At 35.7% G+C, this 27,864-nt stretch overlaps 1 protein-coding gene across 1 annotated transcript; it reads left to right on the top strand.

Moving 5' to 3' along the window:
• Nucleotides 1-27,864, top strand: EDNRB (endothelin receptor type B). The gene is made up of 8 exons (XM_074191863.1): nucleotides 1-242; nucleotides 1,107-1,636; nucleotides 18,149-18,261; nucleotides 18,404-18,608; nucleotides 20,032-20,181; nucleotides 21,549-21,682; nucleotides 22,150-22,258; nucleotides 23,506-27,864. The coding sequence occupies exons 2-8, from the start codon at nucleotides 1,175-1,177 to the stop codon at nucleotides 23,638-23,640; spliced, it is 1,308 nt and encodes a 435-aa protein (XP_074047964.1). The 5' UTR covers nucleotides 1-242; nucleotides 1,107-1,174; the 3' UTR covers nucleotides 23,641-27,864.

Here is a 27,864-nt window from a genome sequence, read left to right as displayed (position 1 = left end):
AAAGTAGTTGTGGATGGCGAGCACGGCCAGGAGCAAGCTACGGATGCTGCCTGTCCCCATCATCTGAGGCATTTCGTCAGAGACGGGCCCGCCTGCAATTCCAGAGGGGCGTGCTTAATCCCCTGTGCAGCCAGAAGCTGAGAGGAGGACTGAATGTGCTTTTCAGAACTGGGATCCTCCATCCTTCGGCAGAAGCACCAGCCCCCGCCCGCCCAATATTTTGTTCCTGGACGAGCTGCCAGGTAAATAGTTTGTTTTGGTTTTAAAAGTTTTCATCAAAGTAATCCAACTTATGAAATTCTACCTTAGTGCAACCTGTTTAGTTTTTAGAGTTCTTAAAAAAAAGTAGTTTAAAAATATAGATATGACAAATTTAAAGTGTATGCTGGGAGAATGTTTTAGGTATTGTTTTCATTTCTTTGGGGGCTATATAAAGAGAAAGGTTCTGGTGAATTAATCACTGGGGTGGGGGAGGACTCGCACCGTAGCTGTTTCCTTTGGACCCTCGAATCTTTGCTCTGGCAAAGTCCTAAACTTCGCGTCTTCTCTCCCTTTCCTTATCCTGGGTGGGGACAATCACTGTGCTTCTGGCAGGATGACTAGCATACAGTAGGCATTTAATAAGTGCGTGTTTGCATGCTTGGCTGACTGTCGGTCCCAAGAAATAGGGGAAACCTGTGACGCCTCCTTGATACCCTCTTGCTGCTCGAATAAACTATATCCAGGAGTACAGAAGACTTGGAGGGGGCCGAGTTTCCCTCCGCACCCCTTCTTCCTTTCCCTGCCTTTCTCTTTCCTTCCCCCAGATACTTCGCGATGCCCATTCCCCAAGCTAGGAACAAGCCCTTTGTATGACTGAATATGCTATTCCCTTTCCCCCGTACCCCCCCCCCCATTTCTTTCTCTCTGGAAATGGAATCAGGCAGAATTTGTGTGTGGGTATTTCCCACCTTTCCCCAGCAGCACAGACAGGAGCAGCCCCAGCGCCCAGCCTTGGGGTACGTGAAGAGGGGCAGTGGGGCTGTCCTCAGGCGTGCCTATGAGGCCACTGATCTGGTGTCTTCTCTCCCTCTCCACTATCCCGACCCTCCGCCTTCCCCTTCCAGGTAGCCCAGGCCAACCCAGAGAGCCGTCACTGGGGATTTCCTACTCTTCTTTGGGACAGAGCAGCATCATGCCGCCGCCGCCCCGCAGCCTCTGCAGCATTCCCTTGCTGCTGTTCTTTCTCGCGTGCTGCACTTTAGGGGTCTGGGGAGGAGAGGAAAATGAACTCCTGGCTGCCAGGGACACCCTACCACCTCTGGAGGCCGGGGAGGCGACCACCCCCACGTCCAGAGCAGTCTGGCCCAAGGCGGCCAACGCTAGCCAACCTCTTCCATCTGGACCTCAAGGGAGGCCCCGCAGCTCCTCTCCGGCCATGTGCTCCGGCCAGACCGAGATCAAGGAGACTTTCAAATACATCAACACCGTGGTGTCCTGCCTGGTGTTCGTGTTGGGCATCATCGGGAATTCCACCTTGTTGAGAATCATCTACAAGAACAAGTGCATGCGGAATGGACCCAACATCCTCATCGCCAGCCTAGCCTTGGGCGACCTCCTCCACATCATCACTGACATTCCCATTAATGTCTACAAGGTAAACAGCATCTGAACCTAACAAGGATGGGGAAGCTGGGGCTGGGTTTGGACTAGGGGTAGGGGAAAGGCCTGGGGCAGGGTGAGTACTTGGATCTTGGGAAAGAGGGGGAAAAAGGGTCAAATAACATGAAGAGTTTCAGTTCTTCTACTCTTTCTCCTGCCTTCTTCCCCACTCTGATTTCATATCTCCAAGTTTCCTAGGGATTTGGGATGTTAAAATATGAACCCTCTGAGAGTTTTGTAACCTTAACACATTAGAAAAAAATGAAAAGCCTTCAGAATGAAGCACAAAATTGCCTGGAGAATGGCAGTCTAACACAGAAGGCCACTGACTGGAGTAGATGAGAAAGGCAGCCTTTTGAGATTTTGTCCACTCCAAGGTTTTGCCATATGTCAAGCCTAGGAATCATTAAAAATGACAAAAGAAGTCCTTTGGTAATAAAGGCCTGGATGTTACTGTGTTTGCTAATAAATGATCCCCAAAACTCTTGGAACTTTCCAACTCAGCCTCTATATTTAGAGGGTCTTAGAAGCAAGGAGCTCAGAATTGTGGGTTAGAATTGAGACAGCCCATGGATGAAGTCCCGTTCATGTAAAAACTTTTATAGAACTACTGAGAAGAGGTGATCCAACTAAGCAAGTTGAAAGTTTCATAGATTTGAAAAGCTCGATGACTTCTAAACTTCCAAACTTTGGAGTGCTTTAAAATCATCTTCTTTTCCTATTGATATGAATATTCATTGTGTTTCTAGAGCCACAATCTTCATTCTGCATTCTTCTGACCACCTCTAAACATTGGGAGGTGGGGGTATGGAGGCAGTAAGTCCTACCTATAGAAGAATATTTAAATAAGCCCCTCTACAGTCTTATCTCACTATGGGACTTAGGCCTCCACCTAAGTTGATTTTAGCAAGCAATTATTGAGTACCTCTAATGTGCAGAACATAGGTCTGGCAGTTGGGGGAGCACTCCATGCAGACACAATCTAAAAGTATTTTATATCAGTCCCTAGGACAGCCAACAATGAACTGCACTGACCCACATAGTTCTGCTTTAGAGTGTTTACTACATAGACACAGGATAGATACAGACCCTAATGCAGTATATAATGCTTATGGCACATTGGGTTTTTTTTTAAATGTCTTTTAGTGTTGTTAGAGAGAAGTGACATGGGATCCTGGCCTTCTAGACAGAAAGACCTGGTGGCAAGTCCTATATCTTATACACACTAGCCTGTAATTATGGGCAAATCATTTATAGTCAGTGCCCCAGGCAATTCTCTGAGACTTGTCCTGAATGATGGAGAGTTTCTACACATACACACACACACACACACACACACACACACACACACACACACACTTCCAAAAGTGTTTTAGGTACCATATTTCAAATTAGATTAGTCATATTTCACATTATTTGAATTTGTAGCACTTTTTATGCAAATGGAAATTTGAACCACATTTTAGTGGTAAATTGTAAAGGAAAAAACACTCAGGGTTATGGGATTCACTGAAACTAAAACTAAGCATTAAGTTAGAATTGCTTTTTCCGCTTTGTAATTTAATTATTTGTTCTGGATTCTAGCCTCAGGCAATCCTTAATGTGAGACCAGTACATTGCTCAGTATCTAAGACTAGACACCTGATAAGTTAGTTCCTGAAGTTGAAAAGCCTCAAAATTCCCCAAGGCTGGCTGGAAGCCAGAGTCCTGATCCTCTAATAGATGGACTGAATGAAGACCTCACACAGAGATTGTTCAGGGTTTGGCTGGTAATCCATTCTGGGGACTGCCTGTGTTATGTTTGGACTGTATTCTTAAGAATTGGGCTTCAGAACACTTCCAAATACAACCAACCAATTCTCAAGTTCATCTATAAAATTGCAAGGACTACCTATACCTTCTTCAGATAAATTCCCTCATTCAGAGTCTTGTCTCCCCCTTCCCCCCAACTCCCTCCATTGTGCTCATGCTGAATGAAAATCGTAGCTATAGAAACGCTATGAATATTCATATCAGTGAGGAAAAGAAGATGATTTGAAACCACTCCAAAGGCCCTGATATTTCAGATGGTTTTGTGCCACTTGCTCCCTCCACCCAACCCCCCCCCATCTCTATTCCCATATAGGAGAAGAAATAGTAGAGGGAGTTCTAACTGGTGCCAGAAGACTTGAGTCTAAGGCAAAAACAAACAAACAAACAAAAAACCCAGCCATTTCAGAAATATTTATTATATGTCAGATAATGGGCTGGGTACTTGGGTTTCAAAGACAAAGATGAACCAGTTCTTGCTCTCAAAGAGCTTACATTCTTTGTAAGCTACACTATTATCCTCTGCAAGCCAACTTGAGCTAACTAGGCCTATCCTCATTTGTAAAATAAAAAAGATACTAATTTGCCTACCACCAGAGGTTCCACACTAGCCTAATCATATATAACCTGGGTCAGGAAGAGAACAAAAGTGAAGGGATTCGGGGCTCTTGAAGGCTATACAAGTGAATCAAAATGTCTGTTAGGATTTACTTACCTAAAAAGGCTTGTAATGCAGACCTGTTGACAGAAGGTATGTTTGTTGGCTGAGAACCAACCTGGCTAAGGTCTGTGAGGTTCCTCAGAAGAAGGTTGGTCATCAGATAATTGATGTTTTCCAGTCAGGGCAACACATGAAGAACATATAATTTGTGGTTCATAACTGTGATGAGGAAATCATTATCTAACTCACAGAACTTTCCAGTGGGGAAAGTGTTTTATAAGGGAAAGCACTAAAAAAAATGAAGTATGATTAATATTTATAGGAATGGAGGAAAGAAATAGCTTACATTTATGTAAAACTTTATTTATTATTTCATTCCATCCTCACTAACCTGAATGGGTGTAAGAGTACAAATTATTATATCCTCATGCTATAAATGGGAAAATTTAGAAAGAGAGATTACTTGCCTGATGTCATACATCTAGTAAATAGTTACCCAGGAACTTAGAGACTTTTGAACCCAAATTCTTTTGGGGGAGGGGTTTGAAAAGCAGTGGGGTTAAGTGACTTGCCCAAGGTCATCCAGCTAGGAAATTGTTAAGTGTCTGAATTAAGATTTGAACTCAGGTCCTCCTGACTCCAGGACCAGTGCTCTATCCACTGTGCCACCTAGCAGCCCCTTTGAATCCAAATTCATTATCCTTCCTCTCTGTTCTATATCAATCGCAAATGTCATTTTCCAGAGTCACTTGTTGCAACTCCCCTCAATGCTCCAAACTGAAGGAGAACTTGGTAAACATCTACACATTGCTTGGTTCTCATGCAGAGTTTTAAGTGAAATTATTACTAATATCATGACTCTATTAACAGGTAGATACTTCCTGAGTCTATGATCCTTTTTTACTAAATCTTACAAATGAAGATAGTAGTACTAACAGTTTAGAACAGAGAGAAATAAATTTTCTTGCCAAAAATGGGTTGAGGGAGGGCATGGGACTCATAGATCTTATTCAACTTTGCTTTTCCTGCACTGCATTAAAATGAAGAGTAGGTAGACAAGAAGACAACTCCTACAAATTCCTTTTGACTTGTGATAAAAGACTTTGTAATAACCAACTTGCCTGACATCTGAAATAATATGGTGGATAGGAATTAACTCCTTAAGAAGCACAAAAATGACAAAGCTTCCTGATAAGGTGAGGGGTCAAAGATGATATCTGGGATTATTTGCAGGAATGGATGTTGTCAGGGAAGTTAAGGGGTCTTGATGTACTGACAAAGTGGCAGGGTTACTGATCTTCAACTCTTCACCTTTTAACCAGGTAATTACTGCTTTTAATGTGGTAGGTAGTCAAATATTTGTGAATTGAGTAAAGAGAAGCTAGTTAATTTACTACTTTTGAGGTTAACTGTTAAAGTTTTAACTTTTAAACTTCGAAATCTTTAGTTTTGAACTAGTTAAATGAAATATACTCCCATTCCTGAATACTAGAATTTAGGAGTGGGAAAAAAAGCTTCGTTTTTGCTGTATGAAGTTAATTTAAGAAGTTGCCACAGCAAGAAATTTTTGAGTGGCAGTGGCAAATCTAATTTAAAGAAAATTAAGAGTTATGAGAAACGCAAGGTTCAATTTAGTTCAAGTTAAGAGTAATGAGGATACGTGGGTTAGTTTTTTGATAACTAGGAATTATTATTATTTTATTAGGACCTTAGTTTTAGTTAAGGGGTCACAAGAACTTTCTTATGAGTAAATGCCTTCTGTAAATGCAGCTTAGTTACTATTCTGTAGTTTATAATTTGGAAGTTATGAGGGTCAGGAAAGGTTTAGTGACTTGCCCACTGTGGTCACCAAAACCTGTATGTATCAGAAGCAAGACTTCTTCATTTGGAGATAAATTCTCTATCCTGTGAAACCTACTGGGAGGTAATTAAAGACCACAAAAAATTTGCTACAAATTTGGAAAAAATTTGAACAAAGTGCATTGCAATTGCCCCAAGACATATTGGTATGAGAATGGCATTTATTTAAATAAGTATTGATTTCATCAACTCTAAGAATAACTTGGGTCAGAACTATAAACAAGACAGTATCAAGGTTCAAATGAAAAGTTTCTTACATGATACTTTTAATTCTCAATTCATGGGTCTGTACAGGCATCACAGTTTTCAGAGGTACACAAAGTAAATATTCTTGATGTTAGGGCATTATGAATCTGACTTCATGAGTGTAACTATGAAGGCACTGGATCTCCAAGGTGTAAATCACAGAACAGAAGGTAGCATCTGGTAAAACATATCCTCATAAGTGGTGAACATTGGCATGTCTGGATAGGGAATTGATTTGATTGTATCCACATTTATATATATGATTCTGAAATGTCCTTTGATGACATCAAGACTCCACTGCACAGAAAACCATCAAAATTATCTTTTTGTTAAGGGAAAAAAGGAGGGGGAAACCAGCAAAAATTATCTCCATTGTCCAATGTTAAAGTATCTAATTTTGTTTCTGAGATGGATTGTCAGTGTGAGGTAATGATGATTTATTTGCATTAAAGTCTTGGAAGTTGGGAGAAAGTAAATGTATGCATGTGAGGGGGGAAGGGGTACATGCCTCATTAACCCTCTTATTCTATTCTTCCCTGTTGTTTTTATCTTCCCTTCTCTCACTCTCTTTCCTTCTTTATTGTTTTCTTCATCTTAAAGCTTCTCTTTTTCATGCAGAAATGAATTGAAAACCCTACTTTTCACTGTACAGATTAACCAGACTACAGATGTGTTTATCATCAGCTTTTCACCATTTTTCCATCCCTTTCCCATTCTCCCCCTCTCAATTTTCTCCATTTTTGTCTTCCTTTTTCTTACATTCATCCCCTAAGTTTTGCTGAATGGTATCTCTATCCACTTCCTTTCTCTTACTTCCTCAGGAGAAGTTTATCTTTATATTATTAACTAGTTCCTCCTAAAAGAAGGAAGGAAAATGGGCTGGGTTCTGCCATAGGCAGCTTAACATAGTAACAGAACTAGAAGGGACCTTTGAGGTCATTTCTCTAGATGAGAGATAGGCTGACCCTTAGAAGGGATCTTAAGGATTAATATAGTCTAACTTTTTATTTTATAGGTGATAAAATTAATGAGATAAAACAAAGATAAAGTTACTTGCCTAAGGTATCACAGCTACTTAACAGCAGATAACCCAGATTTCCTTACTCTTAAGATAAACTTTGTCTTTCCCGTTACACAAGGCTGTAGAGTAACTGACTTTTATTCTGTGACTAGAATAAGCCTCAGTGATATCATTTCTTTGGAGAACATGATTTGGGAAAGAGCTAGAAGAATAGGGCTGTTTAAAACATCAGTAAATGTTTAAATAACAGAGATGAAAGCTGGAAAACTCAAATTTTTTCATTTCCTATTAAGGTTTTTCACATTCAAAAAGTTTGTTCAGTAACTTATTTTTGAGAATGATAAAGGATAAAAGTGAAAAAAGAAAACAAATATTTATTTTGGAAAAATTAAATCATGGATATTTGTTATGGATACAGAAAACAAAGAATTTGGATATTTCATTAAATCATAGACTTTAAAGTTCCCCAAGTGTGACCAAACTATTAAGCCATATATGGACTTTCTCATCTATCAAATTAAGTGATTACAGTTTTTTAAACTGTTCTTTCCTGCTTAACTCTTAGTTAACCAAGCTAGATTGAATATTTTCAAAGTTAGTAGGGGGAGGATTGTGTAACTCAGTTTGCATTGTGTCTCTGATCCAAAGATCTTTAATCTTGCTTTTCCAAAAGACAAATAACTGACTATATATGGTTATACATGTGTGCACATTATGCTATAGTTGATTTTATTTAAAAGAACATGTCACAAGCTAATAAATGATTAAGTGTTTTTAAATGGTTGAAACAAGATTCAAGAAATAATTTATAATGTGAAACATTCTTTTTTCATGGCTTTGAAATATAAGGCCAGTTGTGTTTATGAGAATGTTATATACAATGAATAGTACCACTTTAACTGAAGAACTCTCCAGTTTTATAATTCTACTTTATCATAATGGATCTGAATTGCTGTTTCTTTCTTTTCACCTTTCAACATACCTACAGCACAAAAGTGGGTTGTAGATTTGAGAGAATATAGGATACTATCAACTGATACCTACACTGGGTTTTAAAGAATAAAGAATATTAGAGACTATTGAGTCAAGTTCTGAATGTTTTTTCCTATTATGGAATACTTTAATAGTCTGATGAACTCTATGAATTGCATCTCAGAATGTTTTTAGGATTACAAAGTATATCAATTAAAGTTAAGATCAAGTTTCATATATATATATTTGTGTGTATATATGTATATATGTTATCAATATGTAAAATTATATACTTTTATACATATTTTAGTTACATCAATTTTATGTAAACTTAGATCAAATAATATATTATAGTAAATAATATATTTTATTTCATTCTAGATATAAAAATTGATATGAAAAGTTGACATAAATATACAAATATAGACATGTGCATACATATATGTGTGTGTATGTGTATGTGTATGTATGTGTGTGTGAGTATGTTTACAAACCCAAAGCTAAGAACACTCGATCTAGTCAAATCCAGCATTTGATTTACAGTTGAAGACAATGATGTCCAAATGGGAGAAGAATTATATAGGTCATAGAGCACTAGAGAGAGGCAGGTACAAGACTGAAAAATCTAGCTTTTCCAGTTCCAGTTAGAGTATTGTTTTCATGACTACACTTACTTCCCTTAGCTAGGATATTTCTGATATAATGCTTTTATTCTTTTTGCCCTACCAAATTTACCTTAGCTATTTCAACATGAAAATGTCTGTTTTTTGTAAATATCTTTTAAGAAAAAAATGATATGCATTGATTTAAGCTTCCTACAAACTTGTCTTCCCATTAACAAGCCACAATGCTCTGGATCACCACTTATTCTCCCAGAAAGAAAGAAAAAAACTTAGCTCTCCTATCCATATCCTTATCCTTTATTTTTATTCAGTATCACTTTTAATTTAATTAAATAAAATTTAAAAATTAATTTAATTTAATAAAGAAATCTAGGTTGACATGTTAATGTTGCTAGTATTTTAAAGCAACTCTCCTCAGTTACATATATAAATATTTATACATGTAACAACCCATTTAATTAAATTAAATAACTATTTATTAATCATCTACTCTCTCAAAGTACTATACTAGCTGCTGAGAGGACAAAGACAAAAAAACGCAAAAAATCCCTACCCTCAAGGAGCTTCCATGGGGAGAAGGAAGGCAGGAAAGAGGTTTAGACCATTTCCATACATAGAATGAAGTCCAATTTCCTTTTTCTTTTTTCTGACTTGAAATGATATTTTCATCTTTATTTATTTTAGTGCAATATGTGTTTCCAAATGCAATCATGGACTTGGTCAGAAAGCAAACATAGTTTGATAAAATTTCTGACTTTTAGCATCTCTATTATTATTGTTGGTACTATAAAGACTCCTTGGCTTTAAAGTGTTTAAAAATTCCTTTAGTAAACTTCTAGGTATCTTAATAGACAAATCTAACCATGGTTTCTTGTTAGGGTATTGGTTAAGAAATCCTTGTCTTAATCTTGTGCTATAGACACTGTTGAAATTTTTTAAATATTATGAAACTGAATATGGACTTAGGAGTGAGCTCTTCAGTTTCTTCTTAGAAGATTAACTTAGTGATTAAGAAGTTGAACCACAGAAACTCAAAAGCATCTGCAGAGATGAAGGGGGAAGTACCCTTGCAGGCAAACCAATTATCCTTGAGGTATTTAAAATTGAACTTAATATAGTGTCTTTTTTCCAATATGAACATTGGAAGGGTATGTTATGATCTATATTTATATGATGAGGAGGATATCATTGTTCCCTCTATTTCATAAGTATAAACAACAATCTCACTATGATGGCTTTGGGGAGAAAATATAGGTGTGATTTGATTTTTATTTTCTAGGTATAGTTAATAGGGAACCTCTAATGCATTACTAGATGTGAATTTGGTTGTTTTTTAGTCATGTCCAACTCTAGTGACCCCATTTGGGTTTTGTTTTGTTTTTTTACAAAAAAATACTGGAATAGTTTACCATTTTCTTTTCCAACTAGCTGTGTAACCATGAGCAAATCACTTAATCTCTCAGAGCTTCTGATAATTAACTCTATACACTGATTTCTCCAACACTGACAAACTCAGTATTTATGGTAAAGCTGAATTTCACCTTTAAAATAAATATGTAAATTAAAGTGATCTTAAATTTAATCTAAAAATGATCATTTTTTATAGTCACTTTAAAGGAAGGGAATTTTGCCATAAGTAGTTAGAGGATTTGTGAGTGGAGTCATAAGAAAATGGAACATCACACTCTAGCTAACTATAGTGGTAATGTTGATTGTATTATAACTCCTTGAGCATAGCTCAGAATGTCAGAGAATGGTGAGTACATTATCAATAGGTAGGGCAGATGTCATTGGCCAGGCCCTGGAGTCTTCTCATTGAATTGACTAGATGGGAAGAAACATCTTCTGGGATCAATTATGTGAGTGGGTCAGGGTCTCTAGATTTCTGGTCTCAGCACTTATTCATATCTTATTGTATGTTCTCCAAGGAGGTCCACCAAATGTTCTGGGAACCTTCTAGATCTTTTGAAATTACATGATTACCAGTTGAGGGAAAAAGTCACCCATCTATTATCTTACTATATCACCATCCCATTTCCTTTTTCAGGTATTCATAGCTTCAGTGAGGTTTAGAAAAAAAATCTTACTGTATTTGGTTTGAAGCTTATTCATTTCCAAAAGCTGTGGAATGAAAAAGAAATAAATGGAATACTAATGTACTGGAATGCATGTGTATTAGTCAGAAAAAATAGCAAAACCAGTAAAACTCTTTATTTCTTGCAGGAATACAAGATAAAAGTCAGGTAACACCCCTCCCCCAAAATGACTGAATGGCAACATTTTCATTCTCCCTGCCTTTACCTATCAATACATTTATACGATGCCAGCTATTTTAAAAGCAGAGTTCATACTCCATCATCAATATTAAAATCATTTGCAGCCTCAATAATTGTTTATGATTTACCTATAAACATATTTCTTATCTATATACTTATAAACACAAATTTTACTTAATAAATCACCTCTTACATTCTCCTCATACTCATTTCATCCATCTTCATCCTGGACAGAATCCCTCAAGCAATTAAAATTCCCTGTAGAATTCCATTAGATAGTGATGAAATAGTAGGTTCTGGAGTAGATCAGCAGTTTCTCTGACAGGTTTTAAGTTAGGAGACAGTGGGAGAGAACTGATAATTAATAGCTATGAGTTTCACCTCTTCCAAAGTGCCTGGAAGGTCTAAATCCCTACAAAACTCTATCTCAGGACCCCAGTCCTCAGTTCAGAGTCAATAAGTAAGTGTGTCATTTTCAAGGGCGATTCTATGTTTCATAAAATACACAAAGCTAGATGTATTCTATTATCAAATCATTATAAAAACTGACTCAGATGGAATAAGAGCAGCAAAAGTTTGGTAATGTGTGAAAATGGTAGCATTTGAGATATCTGTAGACTATCTTGTTAATGATGCACATAGTGTACATTTGATGGAATGTTTTGAAACCCACAAATGGCCCCATATCTCTGAATACACTGAATAAGAAAAACAGGAAGGGAAAGTAGTATGTATGGACCATGAAAAGAGTGACATTCAGTAGTGAAAGCTTGTTAACTTTGGCATTTCCTGACTTTATGGGTCTTGACTCCTTTCTGCATTAACAATCTGTTAATGGTGTTCTACCTCTAATTTCTCTGTGAATGTATTTCTTAATTAAAAAGAGAAAGGAGAAAAAATAAAGTAAGTGGAAAAAAGAAAAAACCCACTTGCTCAAGTAAAGTCTTCAGCCTGCAAATCATTGTTGGGCTTGTGTGGCAGCGTCCTTTGAAGAAGAATGGAAAATTATACAATATTTATGTGAAATACCATTTAAAAAATTAATAGCTTTAATAATATCATGAAGAACTTTAAAAAATTATGTGGACATTCTTCCTGCCTGGAGCAGAACTTCAATATTTCTAAACTCAAAGCTATGAAGATTCAGCAACAACAAATTAATAGATTATGTCTTAATTTGTTGCTATTTATCCATTCTTATTTGGGGATCTTAGTACATAAAAAGTGTTAAAAAAAAACTACATTAACCTCAGGGCAAAAATAGGCATATCATGTTCTATCAACATGAGCATGGGTCTTCTCAAGTTCAGGCAGATCCTAGATCCTTTAGCCATTGGCTAAGAAACTCATTAGTTGGAAACAGAAGTGACAATATATTGATGGTATCAGTGAAGGATTCTAACTCTAATATCTATTAAAACTCAGTTTTAGAGAGAATCCACAGATATGTTTCACATGACTAGACACAGAAATGTATTAGTACTTAACACCATTAAAAAAAACTTTCAGGTAGTTAGGGCTTTGTTTTGCAGTGAAAAAAATTCTAGTTTGAGAATAAGAGGACCTAGGGAATAAATCATGAATTTTCTACTTAATGTCTGTGTACCAAGATACTTTGCTCTACTCAGGTTCCTCATTTATAATTTGAGGGAGTTAAACCAGATAACCGCAAAGATCCCTTCCAACTAGAAACCCATGACTGATTGAACCTTTTCTGGAAAATGTAAAACATTTAATCAGAAGCTCAGAGTTCAAACCTCATCTCTAATTTATTAACATGAGGAAGTAGTTTAATTTCCCTGAACCTCAGTTTCTTCATCTTCAAAATGGCAACAGCATTCCTACTTTCATTATCCACTTCACAGGATTATTCACAAAAATTTTGTAGATAAATCTTAAAGGATTATATAAATCTAAGATATTATTTTGTTATTTGGGAACTTTAAATCAGTCTTTCACCAGACTATACAAACACAGTCTTTAAGTTAACCTAATGTTTCAGCAAATTTTAAAGACTGTTTATAAGCACATTTTGATTCCCTGTGTACTGGATATTGCCAGTACACAGGGAGAAAGAAAAATGAACAGTGAAAATAGTTATCATTTCCTGATAAATGAAAAATAAGAAAACATTTGTTCCCAGGATTGAGAAAAAAAGGGAATGGGATATTTTCAGCATCTTTTGAAAGCAAAAAGTGGTAGATGGGGGGAGTAGAAGTATTGTTCACTTCCCTTGAAACATTGGTCCTCAGGGTGCCAGAATATAGCTAGGAGAGGTCACCAAGTCCTCGAAATAAGCACATTTTGGTAAATGGAAGGCAGAAGAAGTTGCTTCTGGTCACCAACCTAACCCAGGGAGTGAATACCATTTTCTGTTAAATTTTATGGAGCTTCTTGGTTGTATATGTGATATATTGCCAGATCATCCATTCTTTTTTTCATTCAATTGGGAGGCAATGACATCTTTTTGTTTTTTGTTTTTGCAATGGGGTTAAGTGACTTGTCCAAGGTCACACAGCTAGGCAATTAAGTATCTGAGGTCGGATTTGGACTCAGATCCTCCTGACTCCAGGATCAGTGCTCTATCCACTGTGGCACCTAAATGCCTGGCAATTGAATCTTAACTCTGAGATAAACACTGAGAAGTGAGTTAGCCCAAAGCTTCAGCATTTTAAATGAAGAGACATTAGGAATGGCAAAGAGTGCTAATTATATCATATATGATCATATTTGGCAATGGCTTTCCAAAGCAATATAAAGCAAACATGGATTGAATTTTTCAGGGAATTCAAAAAGCAACCTGTTCAAGTCAGGACCTTTTCTGATGGATAGGAAAAAAGAAAGGGGCTAGATCAGTGATTAAGGGAATTCCCTGTACAAATTAAGGTTGACATATTCTCCTGAATTCATATCCTTAAAAGTTGCCTAAAACCCTGAGAGATTATGATTTTCCTAAGGTCAGAAGTGGAACTTGAACTCAGGCCTTCCCACTTTTGAGGCAAGCTCTCTATAAGTTGTGTGATTCATAATAAAATAAATTCTTCCTAAGTAAGAGGGGGTAGCTAGATGGCACAGTGGATAGACTGCTGGCCCTGGAGTGGGGGGGGGGACCTGAGTTCAAATCTTGGTTAAGACACTTATTAGCTGTGTGACCCAAAACAAGTCACCTAACCATTTGCCTCAGTTGTTTCATATGTAAAATAATCTGCAGAAGGAAATAACAAACAACTTCAATATCTTTGCCAAAAAACCAAAAGCCCAACCTACATGGGCTCATGAAGAGTCAGGCATGACTGAAAACAACTGATCAACTACAAAACAGTGATATCATTACAAAATAATATTATTTACTCAATTTTGAACTTCTAGCACTATTTGGTATTGAAGGTGAAGGGTTGGGTACAAAAAGGGGCTTTGAACTTCAAAATGCAGAATGCTATTGAAGTGTAGCAGTATCAGCTAGCAGGATTTTAGGTCTTTTTTCCTTATTGGAAAAGGATATCAGAGAATTGTAATGTGGTTATCTACTGTTACTAAGTTGAGCTGTAGTTAGGTTGTTAAAATTTTCAGTTTGCTTTTACAGTTTCACTATAAAAGTTTTAGGTCAGAGGTTGTGGTACAGATGTCCAGCTGGTACAAAGAGCAATACTCCAACTTCATGCAGAGCCAAAAAAAATAGCATCCCTGAAAGAATACCAACCCAGCCCAGTTCAACCATGAAATAAGATCTCAATTCAGCTAATGGGTCTTTTTTTCATGAGGGTGGATTGTTTCCACCCAAAAATCTCCCTTATATCTGAATCCTCAAGTAGCTGCATTCACTCACACATCATCCATATTTGTTGGAGATTGTTTCGAGAGACAATAAAATTTTTAGAGACATCCAGATGTTTTGGTGTCATGTAGAAAAAATGTTCAGATGACTGACTGAATATATACACATATACATATGTATATGTGTATATATGTATAGGTATAGGTATATATATTATATATAATATATTAATATATAATATATTAAACTTTTATTTCATCTGGAGAATTTGACATCCTTTAGATCACATGCCAGTTTGTTCTAAAGTTTTCTCTAATTCTATCTTCTCTATTAGAGAACTTTGTAAGAAAACATTATTTTTTTTCCTATTTCTTCAAGGAAGTGTCTATGTTTATCAGATTCAGTTCAATTTAATTCAAAAAGCAGGTCAAGTATATATAAAAATTGAATGGACTTGTGTAGAGAGCTAGCCTTAGGTTTGGAGTGGCCAAGATTCAAATCCTGTCCATATGTCCCCTGAGCAAGTCACCAAAGCTCTCCATGTCCCTGAATGATTCTCTCAGATTCTAAATTGCAGAATAGTTGCTAGTATGCATTAATTAGTATAAGGATTTTGTTTACCTTAAGTTTACTGGTTCAGATTTTTCAGTAGTATCTGCTTCCTTGTGATCTCATTCGGGATTTTCTTGGCAAAGACATTGGGAATGGTTTGCCATTTCCTTCTTTAGGTCATTGTACAGATGAGGAAACTGAAGCAAATAGGGCTCAGAGATTTGCCCAGGGTGACAAAGCTAGTAAGTATCTGAAGTCAAACTTGAATTCAGGTCACCCAGATTCCAGAGCCAGCACTCTATCCACTGCATCATGGTTCAGTTTAAAGCATGGCACTAAGTGCTAGATACACAAATAAATAAAACAATCTCCACCCTGAAGGAGTTTCTTTGAGAGAGGTAGTGGGATATGGGAGTTGGGGGAGGGAGAGGATAGATATTGGGTCTAAAAGAACCTGTACTAATAATTTAAATATTTATCCTCTAAGTAAAACAAGGAATACGTCATTAAACTCTTTTTACAAACTTATGAAAAGGAACTTGTATTTGTTTTACATCAAATTTTAAAAGCGACAAACTAGTTCCACACTAAGAATAAAACTGGTGACAGGTAGATGGTACAGTGGATTGAGTGCTGGACCTGGAGTCAGCGATACCACAGTTCAGATCCAACCTAAAATACTAAGTCTATGATCCTAGGTAAGCCATTTAGTAGGTGTCTGTCTCAGTTTTCTCAAGTGTAAAGTGGGAATATAACACCTATCTCCCAGGTCATTGTAAGGATTAAATAAGATCCTATTTGTAAAGAAACTTAGTGCTTCACCTGATATCTAACCAGTACCTGATATCTAATAAGGGTGTAATAAATGCTTCCTTCTTTCTTTCCTTCCTTTCCCAGAAGTACAACTTGCTCAATTTTTACTCACTTAATTATTATCAAAAATGTCTCATTTTCTAAAACTGGTCTAAATATTGAGAAAGTGTCATACACTCAGTGAAAAGTTCAGGGAATTTCGTGCATAGTTTGTGGAAATTTATTTTACTTAACTATGCATATTTGTTACAAGGTTTTTCTTTTTCTAGCTTTTTTCCATGTGCTACAGGGAGGGGAGGGTGGAAGAGAGAGAGGTAGATTTTTGCAAATTGAAAAAGATCAAATTATATTAAAACAACAACAAATGAAAATGGTACATTGGTGAAAGAACAGTAAGACAGCATTTTCAAAGAAACTTTCCTTTCTTTCTTTCTTTCTTTGGTGGGGGTAAAGGAGTACTTATTTTTGAAAGTTTTTTTTTTTAAATAGAGCCTGGACATATTTCCCTTTGTATTCAAAACCTCCTGAACATTTTATCCAGATGTTCATCTAAAATAATTTCTTAACAGTGTCTGATACTCATTTGTCCCAAAGAAAATTCTGTTGTTTGCCCTAAAAATAAATCCAAGTATTTTTAATTTTCCTTTCACTTGCAATTAAGAGATGGAGGAGAGAAAGAGACAGAAATAGAAAGGAAAGGGGGGGAGAGAGAGAGGAAAGGCAGGGGAGATATGAAGGAGAAAAGATGATGATGATGATGATAATTTTGATATTGATTGATTGATAATGATGATGATATTTAGATCAAGCATATATGTGGTTTTAGGTATCTAACTCTCAATGAGGAAACCCGTTATCTGTAAATTCAGATTAATACTAGCTCTATAGCTTACAGTCTAGGCTAGGTTCATTAAGAAGTAAAATTCCTTACATTTGGCCAGATGTGTGAGAAGTCACACTTGAACTCAGGTTTTCCTGGTTTCCTGTTACTCCAATATCCTCCCTCTCTTCCCCACATCTTTTCCCCATTCCCTGTCTCTGTCTCTCTCTCTCTCTCTCTCTCTCTCTCTCTCTCTCTCTCTCTCTCTCTCTCTCTCTGTCTCTCTGTCTGTCTGTCTGTCTCTCTGTCCTAGTTTTTGTTGTTCAATTGTTTAGTTGTGTCTAACTATTCATGACTCCACATTGTCCATTGGATTTTCTTGGCAAAGATTCTCAAGTTGTTTCTCGTTTCTTTCTCCAGTGTATTAAGGCAAACATTTTTGCCTAGGGTCATAAGCTAATAAAGGTCTGAAGTAGGTTTTGAATTCAGGTCTTCCTGACTCCAGGCCCTGAGTTCTGTCCATTGAACCATCTGTCTCTATAGCTGTATACATGTGTGTGCACACATACACACACACACACACACAGATACACACACAAATAATGTTGATACATTTACCTTTTTTAAATTTTTTTTAAAATTTATTTAAGGCAATGGAGTTAAGTGACTTGCCCAGGGTCACATAGCTAGGCAATTATAACACATTTATCTTAATCATTTAGTCTTAATTCTCATTACTTGTGAGCACAATGACAATCTTTACCACTTTTTGGAAGAGATTCTCAGTTGTATAAATCTTAGAAATGAACTAAGGGGGGGGTATTCATAACTAATTCACTAAAGTGGAAACTAGACTGAATCTTCATTCACCTCTCCATACTCTGCTTTTCCATATGTTGAGTAGCAATGATTTTCAAGGTTATTTCATGATAAGAATAAAAAATGCTTGTATTTCTGATGTCCACTTGCATGATAAGTATATTAAGAACAGAGGCTTTGCTACACATCGAAGAAAACTCAGTTCAAAAGGCACCTTTATGAAATTATACATAACCTAGCTTCATGTTTTCTCAATGCAGCTGCTTGCAGAGGACTGGCCCTTTGGAGTTGAAATGTGCAAGCTGTTCCCTTTCATTCAGAAGGCCTCTGTGGGCATCACAGTGCTCAGCTTATGCGCTCTAAGTATTGACAGGTGAGATCTTATATCTAAACTAATAATAATAATACTGTAATTGCCCAATTATTGGCAGAAAGGGAGATAGACGTTTAAATGACAGTATTGCTGAATATGATCAGCTTCTCTGAGCTTTAATATATTCTGTGTTCATCCTAAGGTATCGAGCTGTGGCTTCTTGGAGCCGAATTAAAGGAATTGGAGTGCCAAAATGGACTGCTGTGGAAATTGTTTTAATTTGGGTTATTTCAGTTGTTCTGGCTGTCCCTGAAGCTATTGGTTTTGATATGATTACTATGGAATACAAAGGAAAATACCTTCGAATCTGCTGGCTTCTTCCTAATCAGAAAACTTCCTTTATGCAGGTAAATAAGATGTTCTGTGCTTTATAAAACTATTCTTGTTTTGTGGATGTTTAGCTATTTTGTTTCCCAGTGCCTCCTCCCCCCACATTTGCATTGGAAGATTACTGTTTCCATAACAGATCATGGTTTAAATTAGAATTGAGATCCAAAAAACCTGGACCCAGTGAAACAAGCATTGCAACAAATTGCCACAAACAGAAATTGCTGCAACAGTAGCATTCCTGGTTAATAGACTTTAAGAGCTGGAGGGGATAGAAGAGACTAATGAGTCTAAACTCATGTAGCAGATAAGAAAACTGTGGTCTGAAAAGCTTGACCCAAGTTACAGAGATAGTAAGTAGGGGAACTGAATTTTGAAACCAGGTCCTCAGATTCTAAATCTATTTTTCAAGATATTTCCAGAGATGAACACAGATCATAGTTCTGACCATTTCTAAAGCTAGTGAAACTGAAATTTGTTAAGTTTGAACTCAGCTTGTCTGTTCAGACAAATGACTTAGACAATGAAATATTGTGTATCCAATATATCTGAGAAATTAGATGGAAAGAGCATTTTGAATCTAACCTTAATCCTGAGGGTTTCTGGATGACAAATGCCTAGCTGCTCTTTTTTTATTGTCCCCAAAACTAAAATTAAATAGAATTATTTACCTTTTTTCTTTATTAAAAGGTAGGAGATGTGCCTCTGACCTCCAGAAGCCAGGCAACAAGCCTGACTTATGGGGAACTATCATCATAGAATGCCATGTAATAATATTTGCCTTTTGTTATTTCTTTTAAAGAAAGACATTATTTTTTTTGGTTGAGGGTAAAATGGCTAAATGTGGAAAGAAATTTATTCCCTTTTCTCACTAAAAAAATACTCAGTACTTATTTTTTAATTCTTCCTCTACACATGCAGCATTGATTAAAATGGGAAAAAAATCTCTTCTGAATAAAGTTCAAGAAAGGGACAAGAGGAAGAAGTCATAAAACAGAATGACTTTTTTGTGAGATTACAGAGTTGACTGAAGTTAAAAAAGTGCTTCACTTACCATAGTCTGTGTGCTAAGCATTGCACTCCATTTTACAGATGAAGAAACTGGGGCTGAGAGATTAAATAATTTCATTGGTCACACAATGAGTATGGAATACAAATCCATATCTCTGCTGATACCAAATCCCCAGACATGCCACTCCTTGACCATAGGCAAGTACCATGAAATCACGGTCTGTTTCCTCTACTGCAAAAGGAAAGGATTAGACTAAATTATTTTAAAGTCTCTTCTAGCTCTAAGTCTCAGAATCCTGTTGATACTTTAGACAAAATCTCAAAACTCACTGCCTGAATATATTGATTTCATCTCTCAAATTTTTGTGTATCAGAATTTCTTAAAAAGAGAACTTGATGTGGTTCCTAATGTTGTTCCTTTTCTTCCTCTAGTTTTATAAGGCAGTCAAGGATTGGTGGCTGTTTAGCTTTTATTTCTGCTTGCCTTTGGCCATCACTGCATTTTTCTATACTTTGATGACCTGTGAAATGTTGAGGAAGAAAAGCGGTATGCAAATTGCTTTAAATGACCACTTAAAGCAGGTAAGAAAGCAAAAAAAAAAAGACTGCTGGTTGCAAAATTCTTATTCTTATTTTGATATTGTAAATAGGCAAATCTGACAAAGGAAGAAATGATGCTTTTGATTACTAGTGGCTCAAATGTTATTCTCCTTATGCCTACCTTGTTTACTTTTGTCTTTATAATCTATGATTCTAAGCAGTATAAACTTTGGGTTTTGAGCTGATACAAAGACTGTAATAATAAGTGGCATAGTGGATAGCATCCAGGACTTGGAATCAGGAAGACCTGAGCTCAAATGGAACCTCGGGCACTTCCTAGTCTTGTGACTCTGGGCAAGTCTCTTCACCCTGTTTGCCTTGGTTTCATTATGTGTAAAAGAAACTGGAGAAAGATATGGCAAACTAGTATAGCATCTTTGTCAAAAAGCCCTATTTGAGGTGGGTCACAAACAGACAAAACTGAAAAAAACAATTCTAGCACAAGGATTCTCAATCATTTTTGTATTGTGGGCTACTACTCTGATTAATATATTGAAATGCTCAAAATGCATAAGATTACAAAGGAAACTAAATGTTAATGAAAATACCTGTGATTTTTTTTTCTTTTCCCTGTCCAAGTTCATGAAATCCATTAAATATATCCAAAACTAATTTGTGTATTCTGGACTAAGAACTCTTGATCTTGAAGGGTTTTTAATACTCTAAACTGTTTTTATACTCTAAAACAGGTTTTGTAAACCCTTTTTATGAACCCCTTTATCAATCTAGTGAAGCCTATGAAGTTCTTTATTTAGCAATTTTTTAAAAATAATTAAAGCAAATGCTAAATTCCAGGAAGAAATTAGTGAAAATAAAGATGTACTTTTTTCCAAGTTCCTGGGATCCCTGAGTCTATCTGCAACAGAGTGGGTGGAGTGTGGGGAGGGAAACTTCTTTCTGCCAAAGACCAAAACTTAAACATTAACCTTCTGTATTTGATCAAATATTTAATAAATTCACCTCTAAAAAGCTCCTAAATTTATTGAATTTCAAGTTCCTCCTGAAGTTACCATGGTAGCACCAGACCACATGATTTCAGGGGCTTTATATAAGGCCTATAGATTGGAGGCCCCCCCCCATCTACAGAATTCTTAGGGATGCCTGGGCCCCAAGTTTAGAACTCCTACCCTTAAAGGACTTGAGTAGAACCAACATTAAGTTTCCAAATTGATGTTCTATTCTTTTAACTCCAATTTAGAAAAGCTAATGAATTTAAAGTTCCTCATTCTCAATGTCTTCCACTGTTTATTCCTTTTGTATATATTTTATCTCAACTATTTTATTTTAGGAATGCATTTCTGGTGACAACATCAGGCCCCATCTAAAGATTGTCTCTTCTTTCCTTTTAGAGACGTGAAGTAGCCAAAACAGTTTTTTGTCTAGTGCTGGTGTTTGCTCTATGCTGGCTTCCCCTTCACCTCAGCAGGATTCTGAAGCTTACTATCTATGATCAAAATGATCCCAATAGATGTGAACTTCTAAGGTAAGAATGCTATCATATAAAAAGAACCTGGCTGATTCAATACTATTTGGGAGTATAGCTTGTTGAGTAGTGGCTTTGATAGAAAGGAAGAAACTGAGGGAAGGAGCATTAAAAAATAATCCCAATTTTCAGTTTCTATTCCAATGAGGAGAGGAGTGAGATGGAGGGAATACCCAGAATAGAGGAATACAGGAGATAATAATGCTAAAAGAATGGCAAGATTTAATCCACTAGGCTTGATTCTCCTTCATCTTCCACATATTCTTTTAACTTAAAGGGGTCTTACCAGTTTCAAAGAAAAGCATTATAGGAAATAAAAGCTATGAGGATTAATAAAGACCAATGGAAAGTTAAACCACAGTTTTTGAGTAAAAACATTTTTCCCTTAAAATGATTTAAGATCTCTATTTTGAATATGTGGGTTAACAAAGGATTATTATTGACATCTTTTGGGGGTGTGTTTGTAGCTTTCTGTTGGTCCTGGACTACATCGGTATCAACATGGCTTCATTGAATTCCTGCATTAATCCAATAGCTCTGTATTTGGTGAGCAAGAGATTCAAAAACTGCTTTAAGGTAAGGGAATTATTTGACCTAAAAGAGCGACCCTTCAAATTCATTATTTTTTTTTAACAGGGAGCTCTGAACTCTACAGGAATAGGACTGTTTTTGTTATAAAAACACAGTTTTTATTTATAAAAATAAGCTAATCATGGATGAACTTTAACTAATTAGATTAGGACAAGTATTTCAGTTCAGTTAAATTTTACCACTCTTATTTGCTCAGAGGGAATGCAAATATTAATTGTTTCTGTTTTGACCAGAAACCCTGAGTATCTTCCTCTCTTAGACTTTGGGTTTCTACCACATTTCTCACCTATCCTATATTGCTGAATGGGCATTTCCTCAAACTGAGACCTGGGGAAGACCTTAGTTTAAAAAAGCCTAGAAATTTGTCTGCATTCAGGCCATCTCCAGCTGTCCTGACCTATCTTCTCACTGGACTCAGATGGCTCTGGAGGAAAAAAATGAGGCTGATGACTTTACACAGCCTTCCTTCATTTGAATCCAATTGCCTTTCAAATGGCATCACCTTCCTAATGTCATGGTCTCCTCCAAGAAATAAGAGCAAACAACAATACTTAAATAGATTTATAATATTTGAATAATCTCAGGCAAGACATCCAAAAAAATTGATAGAAATAGATGTCCTGCCTTTCTGTGGTATTCATTATTATTATTCATTATCCAAATCAAGTGTTTCCAGGCTAAAACAACATAAATGATAAGAAAACTCCCTTCTTTATCTCTATAGAATGACTGTTTGCGCATGTAGTTTACATCTATATCATTCTATTTATAAACTACTTTACTTTCATAAAGTCAAAGCTAATAAATGAGGTCATGTCTTTTTGCATAATATAAAGAGATAATATTGGTAGAGATCTCAAAAATCAATCCCTTCCACTTTATAGATGGAAAAACTGAGACTCAGGAAAATTGTGAATGTCCCCACTAATCTTCCAACTCTGCCTTTTTTGTCCTACTACAGTCTTATTTAAAAATATGTTCAGAGGAAAAATAATTTCCTAGAAATAAAAGCAAAAACTAAAATATGAGGGTGGTCTGGGATGGTGAATATCTACTGTGATTCCTTTCTAAGGTTTGCCACAAACTGCTGGCTATGAAAAAAATAACATTCAAATGATCCCATGGATGTTTTTTGTCATAGATAGAAAGTCATAGTTTCTACAGTGTACACAGATTTTCTGACATTTGACGAGCATAAGTGTATGATAATAATTCATTTTTGTTTTGGACAGTCATGCTTATGTTGCTGGTGCCAATCTTTTGAGGAAAAACAGTCCCTGGAGGAAAAGCAATCCTGCTTAAAGTTCAAAGCAAATGATCATGGATATGACAACTTCCGCTCCAGTAATAAATACAGTTCATCATGAAAGAAGAATGGAAGAGTCAGTGAAAAGTCGTTCCTTCATTTTGGACAGAATTGTTATGATTAAAACAATGGGGCATTTGGAGTAACAGTTTTGTGTTTGCACAAAAAAAAATGGTGAGAAAGAGCTTGTTTTCTTAACACTAATAATTCTTCATGGTATTCTTAGTTGTTTACAGTACATGAAGGAAAGTAGGGAGAAAGAGCACCTCATTGTCATAGCACTTAAAATCTTTGAAGTTAGCACTTCAGTGTAGTTCTAAATAACTTCCTGTAGATTAATATGCCATTTCTATTCAGCATGGATTCATGCAGAGCTTTCAGTGAAGTGATTTTTTTTTAATTGATGTGAATCCAACATAGGATACAAAAGAACAGACTTATCCAAATAGGGCAGGTGTATGAAGTGATTCAATTAGGGCTTTTAAATCCTAAAAGGATAAAAGGGGTTTTTTTATATCACAAGTGTTACTACTGGCTAGACACATTATTACTAGATACAGAAGGTGAAAGTTTATGAAAGTAAGTTTAGCTGGTTTCTTTTGTTTAGGACTAAAAGCATACTTGAATAATCCCAAGGGAGGCTCAGAAAATGTCATCTAAGTGTTGGACCCAAAATACATTAAAAACCCATAAAAAGAGCAAATGGAATCAGATGTAGCAAAGAGAAAGAAGATTTAGACTATTGTTTGAACTGAATTCTTTGAGAACTCTTACATGTTCTTTAAAGAAAAAAGAAAAGAAAAACTACCTAAGCTTTCTGCCAGGATGATTATGGTTGTTTTTGGAAGAATCTTATACTTTCATAGCTGTGACATAAGGCTACATTTGGTTATTTTGAATTTCTGTAAATATTTAGATGGTGTATAACTACATGTTGACTACTTAATTAAGGGCAGGTCCCTGTCTTCATACCCTTAAACAAGAGAGATGCTAGTAGCAACCAAAAGGTGGATTACCTGGAGAAATGTACATGGGAAGAACCCATGCTTCGCATAATCCCTTGAATAATCTAATAAGTATGTCCTAAATATACAATATATAATCAAAATACCAAGATTATTCTAAATAACTTTGAAACTTTAATCCTTCAATTATTAACTTTCTCCTCACAGGGCAATTAGTGGTCTTCTTATATTTTCCCTTTTTTCCTCAAAATTTAGCAATCAGAAAAAAATAATTGTCTTACTATCACCATAGACAAAACCATTTCTAAAAATTATAAAATCTCAGACTTTTTTATTGTCCTTAAATTATTCATCTCCTCTTCATACATATTCCTATTTTCTCAGTTAACTATCAGAAAAAATATAGTGATATCATGCTTTGCTATCACTAAAGACAAAAATTCCTCTAAAAACTATAAAAGCTCAAACTTTTTTATTCTTAACTTTTTCATCTCCTCTGTAAAGTGCCTTAGCTATGAACTGGACCCAAGAGCTTTGCTTGTTACTCCCAAAATATCATAGATTTTTTTTTTGGTAACCAGGACCACATGTAGGAAATAAGCTACTAATGTAGTTTCCTGTCAGCTTCTAAACTGATGATGAACTAAACCAAAAACTGTCATTGTGGCCAAGAAGAAATGACAATAACTCTGTGTGGGTAATTCACATACCATGTGTATACTATTTATAAATCACACAATAGATCCTATCTATCAGCTTTCACAGCCACTGCCTTGAACTTCTATCATAAAAATACATTCAGTGCCTTAAAAGGGGGAAATAGTGAATTCTAAACTAGTCATTGGTCGGTGTTATTTTCAAAGTTTCCTTTATATATATATTTTTGTTTTTATTTAAGTTACAGTTGTAGTGTCTAATTACTATATAATCCAATTTCATTTCTCAGCACTAATTCCTTTGTTGTCAAGCATCCTTGGGCATGGTTACATTCTTATGTCCTATGACTTAAACTCCATTGCAGGAGAATTTTGCCAGACCTGGAAATTGCACATACAAAGATAATATGCACTCTTTTAAAAATGTAATCATTTCCAATAACTTCTGAAAATGCTAGTTAGATATTTTCAAAGTAATAATAAAAGTTAAAAAAAAACATCAATGATTTCTTGGTATTACTTAAGCCAAGCTCAGAAAGGTGCTACTTGAACCATATAATAATGACCAAATAATGTTTAAGCTAAATAAACTTCATCACCCAGCCTGCAAAATAAGTAATATAGTAGTGGCCCCAAAGAGTATCGTTTATAATGTAGCTTACAGATTTTAAATATTTCTTATCTTTGTCATGTCCTGCTAATATGTCAGTATTACTTAATTTGAGGCTCATATCCTGCTGAGTATTGCCAGATTGTGTGTGTCTGAAGATACAGAACTCATGTCTTAGTAAGGGGACTCTGTAGTTAACTGAAAAATAAATATTTTTCTTTATAAAGTTGTATAGAACCATGTAAAGTAACATTTTATATATATATAACATATATTTTGCTTTCTGTGGGCACTTAAAGTGGCAACTACTGTAGTTGCTGAGTGCTTATTTGCTAGGTAAACAAAGTGAAATTATCAATAAAATTATTTTAATTGTTTAAAAAGATGTGTTGTATTTCCCCCTCCCCCAAACACTTTTCTTTCAAAAATGTGGTTCCAAAGAAACAGAGTTGCCATCAAAGAAGCTTTGCATATAGTGAGCGCTTAGTAAATATGTCCTGAATTGAATTGAATCTCATCTTAATTTCTGAATCATTTTACTAGAAATGAAAATTATTTGGAATGTGCTGCCAAACTTTTTGACATCCCATCACAAACATTATGGACTTTATTCCTACTATAATATTTATTTTACCATGAGGAACCAGATGAAAACACTCTTGATTATTTATTCCCTGGCTGATTATTCAGTTTATAAATTAGAGAATCTTAGTGCTTTAGAGTTGGAAGAGCCTCTAGAGACTGTTTAGTTTAACCCCTTCATTTTGCAAATGAGAAAATTTCAGTGTTTATCATCCCCTCCACCAAGGGATAAGAAAGGACAGAATTTAACATTTAGAATTAAGGGACTAAAATGAGACTTTTAGTTTCACTGTCAATATCAAGTATATAATAATAATTTTATCTATATCATAGAATTATAGATGTAGAGTTGGAAAGAAACTTAAAGGTCATCAAATCCAAACTCCTTATTTTTCTAATGAGGAAACTGAGACCCATGGAAATTAAGAAATTTACATGAGTTTACATAGTAACTGTCAGAGAAAAGATTTCAGCCTAGGTGTTTCTTGACTCCTAGAACTTGGAGGACTAGACTGAAAGAGCTTGTTTCAACTTGTTTCAACTTCTCACTCTTTCAATTAAAAAAAAATGGAGAGCCAGAGTGGTTTAATAACCAAAATCACTTGACCCAGATTTGCTGATAGTCTACCATTCTTTCTGAATAACAATGATATCTAGCAGAAGTAGACTAGTATCATCAAATACCTGGCAAGTATCATATCTCACTTTAAAAAATTTGTCTTCATAGATGAAGTTGTCTATAATAGTCGGCTTCAAAATTGGAGTTAGAGGACCTAGTTGACTCTGTATCTTTACTATTATAATTGGCCTTGACAAAACTGAAAAATGCTTTTGCTGCTTTTGTTGTTGAGGTTTTTCAATTGTGTCCAGCTCTTTTGATCTCATTTGGGGTTTTCTTGCAAATATATGGGAATGGTTTTCCATTTCCCTTTCCAGATCACTTTATAGATGAAGGAACTGAGGCAAACATGGTCATGAGATTTTGCCAAAGGTCACACATCTAATAAATATCTTAGACCAAATATGAGTTTAGGAAGATGAGTTCCTGACTATAGGCCTAGCACACTATTCACTGTGCTACTTAATTGCCCTTAATATTTCACTTTTTCAGACAAATCACTGTCTAGACAAGTCTACCCTATCTTTCACTTGTAAAGTTTTAAACACGCATTCAAAACTTCACACCTATTTCTAAATTTCATCTCAGAGTCAATTTCACCTTTTAGTTTTTAGAGACTTGGGGTGATATGGATTCTATTATCCAATGTATTATCTCTCAAATTAAAAATTTCACCTGAAATTTGATAAATACGCCATGAAAGAAGTATTATGAAAGTAGAAGTAGGGAGAGAGGATAGGTGCATCTTTAGGCAGAAGACAGAGTGTGGGAACCCTTCCCAGATCATGACTTAAGACATAATGCCTGTATTTCTTTAACTGCATCCTAGATGTTAACTTTCATTATATTAGGG

The sequence above is a fragment of the Macrotis lagotis genome, chromosome 6 (genome assembly GCF_037893015.1).
Source record: "Macrotis lagotis isolate mMagLag1 chromosome 6, bilby.v1.9.chrom.fasta, whole genome shotgun sequence".
NCBI classification, from domain to species: Eukaryota; Metazoa; Chordata; class Mammalia; order Peramelemorphia; family Peramelidae; genus Macrotis; species Macrotis lagotis.
The sequence above is the reverse complement of the archived record's forward strand: the minus strand, read 5'-3'. Positions and strand labels throughout refer to the sequence as shown.

Bases quoted from the DNA above. Each gene is read 5' to 3' on its own strand.
- EDNRB (XM_074191863.1), top strand. From the start codon at position 1,175: ATGCCGCCGCCGCCCCGCAGCCTCTGCAGCATTCCCTTGCTGCTGTTC. The intron at 18,262-18,403 runs GTGAGATCTTAT...GTTCATCCTAAG, and splicing joins TGCGCTCTAAGTATTGACAG to GTATCGAGCTGTGGCTTCTT. The intron at 21,683-22,149 runs GTAAGAATGCTA...GTGTGTTTGTAG, and splicing joins AATAGATGTGAACTTCTAAG to CTTTCTGTTGGTCCTGGACT.